At 35.6% G+C, this 12,598-nt stretch overlaps 1 protein-coding gene across 4 annotated transcripts in view; it reads right to left on the bottom strand.

The window, feature by feature from the left end:
* Positions 1 to 546: 546 nt before the first annotated feature.
* Positions 547 to 12,598, bottom strand: part of Arhgap20 (Rho GTPase activating protein 20) — a 109,323-nt gene continuing 97,271 nt past the window's right edge. For all 4 annotated transcript variants that reach the window (XM_046467106.2, XM_058586453.1, XM_058586452.1 and 1 more), the window contains 5 exons: positions 12,230 to 12,391; positions 8,653 to 8,762; positions 6,222 to 6,411; positions 4,984 to 5,098; positions 547 to 3,883 (listed from right to left, as the gene is read on the bottom strand). In XM_046467106.2, the coding sequence (XP_046323062.1) occupies positions 2,043 to 3,883; positions 4,984 to 5,098; positions 6,222 to 6,411; positions 8,653 to 8,762; positions 12,230 to 12,391 (2,418 nt within the window). In that variant the 3' untranslated portion in view covers positions 547 to 2,042. The remainder of the gene's footprint in view (positions 3,884 to 4,983; positions 5,099 to 6,221; positions 6,412 to 8,652; positions 8,763 to 12,229; positions 12,392 to 12,598) is intronic.

The raw sequence follows: 12,598 nt of genomic DNA, 5'->3' as shown, positions 1-12,598 counted from the left end.
TGAAGAGCACTAATGTCATGGTGTGTCTAAGGTCAACTGGGTACTCTGGTTGAAATGATTCACACTTAGACCATTAGAAGGTCTCACACAGTCAATTAATTTGAACTGATGATTCTTTGATAGATAACTTCTAAAACTACTAAAAACTAGGAGTTGAGTCTTTTTAAAGGCAAAATTATCTTATTTCTATAAAATTTAGGTATAAATTAGTATCAGTGTATGTACATATTGCCCAAACATAACTATTCACACTTCTGAAAGTGGAATTGTGGTCCTCACTACCAAGTTAGAGCACCTGATAGGATATGTCATTCCTGGGGTTCAATAAAAATAACTCCTGATAAATATGCAGATTCTGCATCTAAAACATGACTCATTTGGTAAATAAGATTTTAAAAATATAAAAGAGAAAAAACCCTACTCTAAACGCTCAAAGATCAAATCAGCATTAACTATATCCCAAGAAATTTCACTGTGAGGCAGAGATAAAGTTCATAGACTAAAACAACTCCCCAATGTCAATATTTCTCTGATGGGACTGTGAACTCTGTAGAATGGCATTTTATTTAACAGACAGCATGTAATTCATACATATCCATTATCAGTGCCTTGAAAATCAAACAACTTTAAAAGTTAGCAGCAGTTTCTGCAAGTACAAAAATACACATTTATTACATAACATGTGGTAATAAAATTTGTCAAGATATATTATACAAACTCAAAGCATTTTAAAGCATCAGTCTAATATATTACAGATTGATGATGTATAATAAAATGACATGTAACCTGCTTCAAATCATATAATACTTTACAGCAATATTAACAGACTATTCACATTAAGTATCTAAGGGAGCAGAGTGGGAATAGTCATTAAAGAACCTAAGCAACTATTTTCTTCTATGCTTCAAATTAGGTGGGTAATTTTTCTATTTGTCAATATGAAAGAAAAAAGGCTATAACTATTATTTTTGGTAAGTACAGAAGTAAGTTATTCCAGAAAGACACTCTAAAAGCTTCATTCACATCTTGCAATTCTGCCAGTAGTATGCCTAAGGGTAAGGGGAGTCCCTGCTGACTTAATATATTAATTATACCATAAAAGATGCATATGGACATATAGTATTAATATGGGAGTGGTTGGTTATAATATTAATATGGGAGTGGTTGGTTATAAGGTGAAATCTACTTCACACATCTGTGACTGAGATGGCCAGTGTCATAAGCTCTTTGGACCTACAGGTGCTACCTCTAAGGGACATGACCCTGTTTGCCCTAATCATTTTAATCATACTCTTTCCCCCACACCATGTTCTTGTCTCTTGACTCATGGTTTATAGATCTCTATTTCATATTATATCCATAGACCTTTCTTCTCTTTCTTTAAAGGTTATAACGGTTACATCCCCTCACCTGGAAATAAATTATCAGGCCTCCCTAACCAATTTGGAGGCATATCACTAAAAAGAGATGTGCATCTAACTATTCACCTATAAGAAGTTGCTTAGAACCAACAGGTTTGGATTTAGGGAAAGGTTTTACATGATTTCCTCCATTACCATACATGCTTTTCTTCTTAATGCTTTGATTAGTGGTCTTTTTTCTTGCCTACTTATTTAAAAACATTCCACAGAAAGTGGATGGTTTCTTTATACCATTCCCTTTTCTCTCTGTCTCTGATTCTTCAATTTATGATATGTTGGTCTTCTCACAACACTGATCTCAGACTTGTTGACACAGGTAGGCTTCTACAGAGGGCACTTTCTCTAGCCCTGTGCATGCATCTCTTAAAATCTCATGACAGGATCAATCCCACGTTTTAAAAAGGAAAAACCTCCAAAATATTAGATGCTGAAAATTTTAGTATACAGTTTTTGACAAGTTGTCTCAATAGAAAGAAGTGTTTTGTTGTCCTAAGTATTAGCAATGATTATCCTTATATTACCTATCCCAGATATTTTATAAAAAGAGGTCATAATAATTACTGTCTTTATGTTATTATTAGCTAAGTTTCTGTTCTTGCAGACATCAGACTCTTACTGTGGTTAAATGTCTTTGGTTAAATGTCTGTCCCCATCATCACACACCACTACAGGCCCTGCATCTGGGCTGTCCACATCTTCCACAGTTATAGAGTTGGTTGAGGCCCTTCCCCAAGCCATGGGACCAGCAGAAGAGTGCCCTCCCCTCTCTCCTCTCTCGTGGGACTTTGTACAAAGCTTGAGTTTGCTTTCCACTAGGCTGAATGGAGAGCCACAGAGTTTCTCTGAATCATGACAGGGATAAGAACTATACCATTGGGCTGTCTGCATAGCTCCAAATCCTTCAGCTACCTGGAAGGGTATGTCTTTCTGTCTTTCTTGCAGTGAGTTGGCATGAGAAGCATGAGGAGGTAACTCCAAGGGTCCTTTTAGGGAACAGATTTTCTTTTCCTCTGGTCTGGCTGCCTTTACTTTCTTTTTGAGAGACCAGTTTTTCAAACTGGCCACACCATTTCTCAACCATGTGCTGGGATGAAGAGTTACAGAATGCATTTGTGAATGCCACTCTACAGTATTGTCCTTTTTTGTATAAGCTGGTTGATTGCTGGCCTGCCCTGTTGAGGGACCAGGCATTCCAGAAATGAAGCTAGAACTACTAAAGTCAGAAGAAAGCTCTTCTTGCTTTCTTTGAGCCTGAAAAGTGCAATCTATTGGAGAGGAAGTTTCAGTGGGCGTGAACACAGACTGTTCAGAAATTTGAGAAAAAGCACTGTCCTGGGAGCTTACTGAAGAGCCAGATGGGGAAGTGCCTGGCGAAGATAAGCTGGAATAGCTGGCTCGGGGGCCAAGGTTTAGTCTAGGGGGTAAAACCTTCTCAGTGCTTTGGTTTGTGGAACTGCTCTTGCCCACCTCAATCCCCATGACTAAACTCTGATTTATAAGCTTTTGCCCCTCCATTTGCAAAGACTTATGCCGTTTGAGATAATCCTCCTCTCCATGCAAGAGACCAGCTTCACAGCTGGTTTTATGTTGTTTCTTTGAATAAATCCCTCGGAGATAGGTCAGTTTGCAGTTCTGGTCATCTATGTTAGGCTCTGAGCAGCGCCGATGTGTCCTTGAACTCTTGGGGGCATCTGCTGTGTGTGGTGGGGAGTATCCAGATGAATCTGGATCAAAGGTTTGGTTCCTGGAATGATCCCGGGAGGGTATATGACTATAAGATGCCACAGAAATGGCCATGGGCTTAGACTTAGTGAAAAGTTTCACATGATTTCCTTCATTACCAGAGAAGCTTTTCTTCTTAATGTTCTGATTTGTGGCATTCTTCTCATTGACATCAGTGCCTGTTACTGAACATGTCCTACCCTCTTCCTGGAGAGACTGATTCTGCTTCAGACAGTCCTCATCTTTTTGAGAAAGGATTACATCACAGCTGGACTTGCGTAGCTTTTTCTGGTAAAACTCCCTGAGATAGGAAAGCTTTGAGTCTAGGTAGTCAATGCTCGGTTCTGAACAGCGGCGGTGTCGCCGCAGGATTTTTGGAGCATCTGTTGTAGTTGTGGACAGGTAGCTGGGTAAACAAGTGCCAGATGGGGCCCTGGCATGTTCCCCCAGTGCAGCCTTTCTATACATTCCTGAAATGTTCACCGGCTTTGTCTCAAGAGGCTGCTTCATTTGAATGTCTTCATCTTTAGAATGGTCTAAGTCAAAATCACTCAAGGTTAAAAGACCTTCCACCTCAGGCTGATCAAGGTCATAGTCACTTAGGGTTAAGACAGAGTCCATACTTCTGCTACCCTGACCAAGTTTCTTTACCAAATCACTACATGGAGCATCAACATCCTCATTTAATTCATTTTCCAAGCTGTCATAGGAGGAGTCATTCAGTTGGAAGCAAGAGATATCTGTCAAAAAAAGCAAACTATAATCAACAAATTTACTTACCACAAATATAGCCCATGCTGCCATCAAACTATGCTTAGATTAATGTTCTTTACATGTAGTGTTCAAATTCCTACTCTCAAGAAGGAAAAAGGATGTTTTGCAGTCTTCCCAACTGCTAGTGCAGAAGAAATAAAAACCTGTTTGGTATACTAGATTTATCTCAGTTACTAATGAAATGGAATTTCAACAAACTAAGACCAAAAATGTTGAAAAATAGGAAGGAATTAATGGCAGGTATACTTATATTTGAATAAGACTATCTTCTAACATAGATTGCTGGTGATTACACATAATTAACTCTAGTCTTGAGGACATCATTAATTAACCCTACCAATTTCTCTTTTTCAAAGTTCTTTAAAGTTAAGTTCATTACCTTACTTAATCTTTACAACAACCATAGACATTATTATCCACATTTAGATATTGTTATCTACATTTTATAAATGAAGGTATTGATGTGTGGAGGCACAGAATAACTGGCCAAAGATATATAAGAATTCATACTTTAGAGATTATATACCTTTGAATTAAGATTCCCCCAATGATCTAGTTGCTTTCAAATAGTTTCATAGAACAAAGAATAGCATCTCAGGATCTACTAGAAGGAAGAAAAAACTCAGGCCTGGCTCTGGGCCTTCTATTCCAGTTTCAATCACTGCAGTCTATACATATATATATAAAATACACACACACACATATATAAATTATACACACATATAAAATCTGTATGTGTGTGTGTGTATACACAAACACACACACACACAGGTATATGTGTATGCATAAGAATGTGTTAGGTTTCCTCAAAGTTTTATTTAAAATAAAGGCTTCAACCATCATGGCACAGCACGCAACTCACTTCCTGAACTTCTTAACCCCAACATGCTGTTAACATACCCTGACCTACTAGCAGGCCTTCTAAAGAAGGAAAGAGAGCCCAGAGCCTTACTGATCTAGGTCAGAGGCTCCCTTCATTCTCAGAGCATCAGGACAACCACTGTCCTAGCATCTTCACAGACATCTGTCTAGTTCTTACATAAACCAATCCACTTCCTCACAATACCTGGGACATTCTCTCTAGTGTCACATCTCACTGAAACTTCTCCCAGGAGGGAAGTGATTTCTTCTCCAAATATCCTACAGCAATTTTCAATCAGAAATTGTATAAGCAGGGAAACCTAAACAAAAAAGGACAAAATTAAAGTGCCACTTTTCATGTCATATGTTTATAAATGTTCATATATGAATCCTGATTTTTTTAAAATAAGAAAATGCAAAAATTCTGAGAAATTCCTTTTTTTTAAAAGTATATAAAAGCATACTACTTGTATATTTTAAAAGTTTCTCCTAAAAATCTATAATACTTTCAAGAGTAGTATGGACACAGAAACTAATTTTAGTGCACTAGTTAAAATTATTATTTTTGGTTTTGGTTTAATGATAACCCTTAATACCAGTAGCTCCTTCTTCAAAATGAGGGTAATTTCAAGTATTCTCTATAGGGCATTTGGGAGTAGAGAAATATATATTGCTATTAAACTTCATAAAATACCAAGAGATAAAGATTTATAAAAGTATTTCTTGTATAAAGAGCAGGTTTGTTATAAGTTTGGGAGGAGAGTTCATGAAGGAGAGAACTTGAGAGAAAACTTATGGTTTTACTATCTAGTCTATATCCATGTACTGTCTTGTATTATACTCCCTAACTGGAGGCACTTTGGGGAAGAGGAAAGAGTTACTACTGAACTTTGTGCCTCCCCTGAGACGTATTAGAACCTTTCTGTATTTCCTTATCCTAAGAGCTAAGGCCAAGGGGCAGGAGAAATGTTGGGAGCAAAGGGAACTGATATTTCCAAACCCCTTATTAATAACTAGGCATTACAGGGGTATGATTTCTAGCAACTATTATGTCATCACCACCTCCTTATTTTAGATGAGGATGTTGTATATTTGGTAAGAGGTGGGTCTGAAAATTGAACTCTGGCTTGTCTTACTCCAAAGTCCTTATTTATTTTTTAAACAACTGCTTTCTTATCATCCTGTGGTTTCAGTTAGTTCTACTGGTTAGCTTCCTTAAAGGGAAAAGAGAAATAACCGCTATAACTTTTCTGCTTACATCACCTTCCTATAGTCTATCAGAATAGGAAAGAACACTCCATAGTCAGTAACTGAAACTTATAACTCAAATTTCAGTGTAACTATATACATAAGCTATTTTAAAAATTGTCTTTCAGAGTACATTTTCAAAATGGGGACACAGTCCCCAGTCCCTTAAGGCATAAAAATGAAAAATTTAATTACCTTTTTTGTAAATTCACTTTCTAGTTCTGCGCTGGAGGAAGTAGGAGGCCAAAGAATGCTTGGAGCTACACATACTGCTAAATTAAATGCAGTCATCTGATTGGATGAGGAATGTTGCTCAATGTTACGTAATACCCCAAACAGATACTTTAGGAGAACAACATTGGCTCTTGGAAGCTGGTCTAGTAGCCTAAAGACAGAAAAGAAATACACTTTTTAAGCAAGATATTTTATTAAAAATCCTATAATAAAGACAAGGCAACCCTTATTTTTTATGGGGAACCATGAAAATCAAAAGGATTTTCCAGAGTTTCAGTCATGTGGTACTATGCAAAGAAAGTACAGAAAAAGGGAGAAAATAAGCACTGGAAATTTTTTTGTTTATATATTATCTTTATAATTTAATGAAAAACTGTAGAAAAATGTCTCAGAAAAATGCTGCCTGAAATATTTCCCCTGAAACTAGTACAATGTGTTTTAACTTAGGTAAATATTGCAACATTTCAAAATATTCTCACAAAAAGCTTTTTGATAATGTGCTTCATTATTTTCAAGTAGCAACACAGGAATGCTTTCTGTTGGTGAGAACCCAAAATTAATCCAGTAGGACTTCTAGGTCTGTGAGCCCGGGCCCTGTTCTAGTTGCTTCCAAGGTCAGTCTTCTTCTACATCTGTTATTGGTATTACTCTCACATATAAGCCAAGCTTATATTGGTGTATTTTCTATTGTTCCCATTTTAAGGACTTTTAAGTGATCATTCACTGAAAATTATTTTTACTACCAGTGTGAGTGTGCATATGTATGATATACATGCTGATACTCACGACTCTTTTTTTCTATAAGAACCTGAAAACTTGAAGAAGGTAGTCTAATTACTACTGTACAAATAACAAAGGCCTTTCTTCAGCACAGAGGACTGACAAAGAGCAAGGTGATAGGGATGTTATGAAAGACTGTGAGATAGATCAGAAGATAGGGTGTAAATCAAACATCTAGCATATGATTTTGGGTTACCTGATTTTATAAGGGCCTTTGAGCTATTTTACAAAACTCTTTAAATTGAAGATAACTGACAACAGTTACCTAGTACTTGTTTATAGAATAAAATCCTGTCTGGTGGAGAAAAAGATTGACTTATCTTCATCACTGCCCTGGTAGAAAAAGCCAGATTTGTATGTCTCTGTAAATTCATTTCAGTATTTCTGATCCAACTGTTATTAAGTTTTGGTACTTTGAAATCTTCTTTGAACTGGATGTAACATCTTAATGATTCCTTCATTAATAATTTAAATAAAATCTTTCATAGGTTTCTTTTATATTTGCACTAGTGTTATGATTTTATCTTTTTTTAAAATAAACATCATTTATCAATTTGTAGAACATAATGTTTTGGACAAAGTATAAAATTTGAAGCTTACTATATATTATTGGTTCACACCAAACTATAATGAAAATGGATGCAGCATTTTGTTATGGCTTTTGTTTCTGGTGTCTTCAATAACTATACAACATTATACTGTTAAAAGATCTTAATAGTAGCATGTAACTGAAAGTTGTTCTAGATAAAACTAAATATACAAATAAATGATTAGGATTCAAGAATTTTCACAGTACTGGCATATTGCTTTTGTTAGTGGACACTTCTTTCCTGTTTTCGTATAATGTAGGACATGTGGGTAGAAATGCAGTAGAGAATTCTACTGGAAATCTCTGTGTATGAGAATAGAAGTGCGTTCTTTGTGATCAGACTGTTACTTGGCTACTCCCTTTTTTCCACAGTACTTCTTAAGGAGTCAACTGCCCTCCAAATACATTTTTATAGCACTGATTAAACTGTATTGTTGTTGTTATTCTCAGTTTACCTCTATACTCTACCAGTCTGTGATTACCTACAGAGGAAACAAATCATTTTATCTGCATGACTCCAGTTACTGAATTTAATGTATGTGGAGTTTTCTGATTAGTTAAATAAGTTCCCAGATTCAGATCATAAATTACATACTGGACATACAATACTAACTAGTAGAATAATGAATTTTAGCTCCTATCAGATTCAGATATATAGAAGGTATATAATGTTCAAGTATTCCATGTTAATAAGATTAGGGAGAAAGAAACAGCCACAACAGATTGAACCCAGGGGCATTTTACCACTGAATTACATCCCAAGTTGTGTGTGTGTGTGTGTGTGTGTGTGTGACACAGGGCATTGCTAAATTGCTAAGGCAGGACTTGAATTTGCTATCCTCTTGTTTCAGTCTCCCAAATCACTGTTAACAGGGTGTGTACCACTGTGCCCGGCAGAAAAAAAAAAAAAAACCTATTTTAAAACTGGTCCCCATGGATAAGACTTTAAAAATTGTCATTTTAATAAACAAGCTTAAAAATAAGTATTTCTATTTTTGAGAATGACCAAATTATAAAAACTACCTTTGAATTGTATTTATTTTCTCTTCATCGTTTCCTTGATCCATTACACAGACCCAGTGATCATAGAGATCTGATGAAAAAATACTTCCTGGAATATTTCGTAGAAAATCCTTAAACAAACAAACAAAAAACCAAATATTTTAAATCATTCTCATTGAAAATAGGTGTTGGATAAATTAGAAAAGTTAAGTCTTCTGGTTCTTTTAAGTACACAGAACTCTGTGCCAACTCTCTATTAACTTGTACACACAGATCACATGCTTTGATTTTTTTTTCCTAACAAGAAACCACTGGGATAATTAAAGTTGGGATTATGGTAGGAAAAATAAAAGGCAATCTATTTGTGATGAAACCTCCTATTTTGTATACATTTTAGCAAATTAGTACAATGTGACAGGATCTGGCAGTAAACTATCCTAAATCCTTTTTTCTATTTTTCCTTTTTTTAAATAGCTAGTTCAAGGAAAGGCACCAAGATATCTGTGAGGTTCATAAGTTGGTAACATTCAGTCACTCTATATGTAATTATTTATATATGTGAGACAATGTTTGATGTGCTTGGAATAGAGAAATAAATAAAAGTCTGTTATTTTAAAACAATACCAATGGTGGTAATAATGTTCTACAACTTTTCTTCCTGTATTACCCCACAGAAGGTATCTCACGTATTTCAGGCGAGACAGAATTCTAGGTGATGTCTGGGTTCTAGGAACTTGGGAACAGTACTCCTAGTATATTATTTTCCTGGAAACTCTATTCTGCTGTCATCTTGGCAGGGCTAGGTGTGTAGTAAGACAGACTGTAACACAAGCAGGATATAACCATGGGCATTGCTGTTTGACCTTTATTTACAAAAAGTTTAAAGTAAACTAAATGTGGTCCTGGTCCTAAAGAGTTGGTTGTGGCTAATTCTGTGTTGATTTTTGGAATGGCATTAATAAGACCAAGGTTTCAGTCTGATCTCCACCTTGGTAAACTGTAGGCAGAGAGAACTCCATTTAGTATCTGAGTACTATACCCATGGTTGATGATCCTCTTGAAAATTCCTGTTTTAAATATTGAGACATGAAAATCTGAAATTGGGCAATTTTAACTTGCTAGGAAAATAAATCAATAATTTTAACCATGTGCCTTACAGAAGGCAGCAATGTACAACCTGTTACTTACAGCTCAAATATTATTACTAATACAGGAATTGTGGCAGCTTATTGCTACAGTCAGCTAATTATGTGGGCATCTCCTCCTTTGCTAGAAGCTCTTCCAGGACTGGGACAGATCCTCACCTACTTTCTGCACATCATCATCAAGTTCGGTCCCAGCCAGAGAAGAGGCCATTAGTGAACTCTTTACTGTGTCATATGGTTAAATATTAATGAGGGACAAGGAAGTCAATCAACTATAATTGAGATGCTCAGATAACTTTAAGAACTTCTTTGTGGTCATGTTACTCTACTACCATAATTTTAAAAAATAGAGTGGCTAATAAGAAAAGGGAGTAATTCAAAGTCTTCCTCTGTCTAGCTGTTTTATTATATCTTCCAGTAAAAAATGTGATTCAGCTATGTCGTCACAAAAGTTACCTCTTTTTGGGTAAATCTACTGAGTTTTCATAATTCCAAACTAATTTTAGTTGCTGTATCCACTTTAAAATTCAGATTGGGAGAGGAAAAATCTGTTTCTTAAAAATGGGGTAGTGACAATAGCTCTTTTTAAATCTCGGTGGAAAACACTCTTATGATCTGTCTTGAAGAAAAACATCATTAAATCTTAAACCTACACTTGAAAGATAATAACTCGCAACATCTCAATGAACTCTCCCACAGCTGGAATAACAAGTTACGAAATAAAACCACCATTACAGCTGACAGGAATGTGAGAGCTGGTTCTGAATTACAACTAGTAACTTAAAGCATTGAACTGAAATTCTCCCTTTCAAAACCAGGACCTAGGTAATGAAAACTTTCTAATTCATCTGAGATTCTATAGATTAAATATGAACTTTTCATCAAAGATCTGAGAGATCAAAGTTATAGTGCCTCAAGAAATTTTTGTCCAATTTTAGTTTGAAGAGTTAAGCTTATATTTGAACAAAACCAATTGAATTGAAAAAATTAAAGGAATACCTAAGTACCGCTTCAAAATAGTCTTAAAAACAAGAAAACTTTTGCAAAACAAATTTTAAATTGATAGTTATCTTCTTTCCTAGAAACTATTTTGAATTAGATGGGAGTAAAACAATTACATAACAAAACGAGTTACTCAGAACCCATTTAACGCGACTCTTTAACCATTAGTGTCATTGTTTTTGTGTTTTGCATGTTTTTGGACAATTAATATTCCTGTAATTTGAAACACAACTTAGCTCTTCTAGAACATGCTTTGCAATAGACTTAATAATTCAGCAAGGAACTATTAAGAATTGTGGTGATGCAAAGAACATGGCAAGAAAAATTTTCTAACTTAGGCTTTACCTTTCTAAATTAAGAGATGGGTGAAAATCCAATTAAATGAAAAAAATTCATGATACACACACACACACACGCACGCACAGCATGCCATGTATATCTTTATTGTATTCCAGGTTTGGACAGTAATTAAAACTCTGTGCAAAACAGATTAGATTACTCTAGTTCAAATACCTCTCAAATGATATTTTATTGCATAAATTGACAGCAGGGTTTGTTTAAGGGTAGACTTGGCCCATTTATCAAGAAATGCCTGATTTTTAATATGAAGTTGGTTATATAAGCAGCTGGCCACTCAGCTGGAGTATGAGTTTTCCTTTGTTTTTATTCTGTAGGTCCTAGGCTTGCAAGGTGGGACCATTACTACCCCTGGCCTAAATATATCCCAACCTCTTGAGAGATGGGAGTCTGAGACATGTGTTTGGCAACCATTGCTGGGGTCAAAAGCTCTGCTTAAAGTTGATTTTTTGACCTGAGGTTTCCCAAAAATATAGGGCATTTCCAGGAGTGTAGGGAAGAAAATATTAGAACTCTCTATAGGTGTGACTTAAGTAAACATGGGTGAAGAGTAAGAATCAATGCGGTAAAGAGAAAAGAAGGTCCAGATGTTGCAGTCATTCCTACTCCACTTATAAAGTAGAAAGAATTAGAGAATGAAGGGAAGGAATATTTGTGGGCATGATTATGGAAATAGAATTTTCAGTGGCCTTACTAACTTTGTTTTAGTTGTAAGGCAAATATTTGTTTATTATGGTAAACTTCCGTGACTATCTTCAACAGCTTAATTAAAGTTTACTTTTTAAAACATTGTCTTCATTAGGAAAGCAGTGAGATAAGAAAACATGGTAAACATACTGTGTGTATTTTGACTATTTTAAATTTTAATTAAATTTTCATTTTGTGGCAGAAGTGAAGATTATTGTAGGAGGGAAATAATTAAAGCATATCTGATATGTCATATTGGTGATAGCTTTAAATGTTGTAATGTTTTTTTAACACTTACATCCCACAGGTATTATGTCTCTTTGCAAACAGAAATAATGTTAATAATGAAACAAACCATGTATCTTGTGCCTATGTGATGGGGTGCATAAAGGGTGAACTTTTCTTACCTTTAAGACAGACGCTATCACAAAAATAGATTCACAGTCTAGGTGCACTTCAATTCCAGAATTCAGTTTCTCTTTTAGCTCTCTGCAGGACTTCATATTGGCTGACTGTCTGAAGATGCCTTTTGTGAGGGGGCCTTTTTGATTAAGAAAGAAAAGCATGTCCTATGGGAAAACAAAGGGAAAAAACCCTAAATGGTACTTCATACATACAGAGGTCAGTTTGAAAGCCCTGAAGGATTAGAGCCAGATGGATAGCTAGAAGGATTCAGAATCACCAACTTTTTAGAGCATAAAGCAGTGATTACTAGGGGCTGGGAACATGGTGGGGCTGGGAACATGGTTGAGGAGATATTGACCCAAGCATACAAA

This window comes from Marmota monax, unplaced genomic scaffold, assembly GCF_021218885.2.
Source record: "Marmota monax isolate L192 unplaced genomic scaffold, Marmota_monax_Labrador192_F-V1.1 WCK01_AAM20220418_F8-fsc00045, whole genome shotgun sequence".
Taxonomy (NCBI): domain Eukaryota; kingdom Metazoa; phylum Chordata; class Mammalia; order Rodentia; family Sciuridae; genus Marmota; species Marmota monax.
The sequence above is the reverse complement of the archived record's forward strand: the minus strand, read 5'-3'. Positions and strand labels throughout refer to the sequence as shown.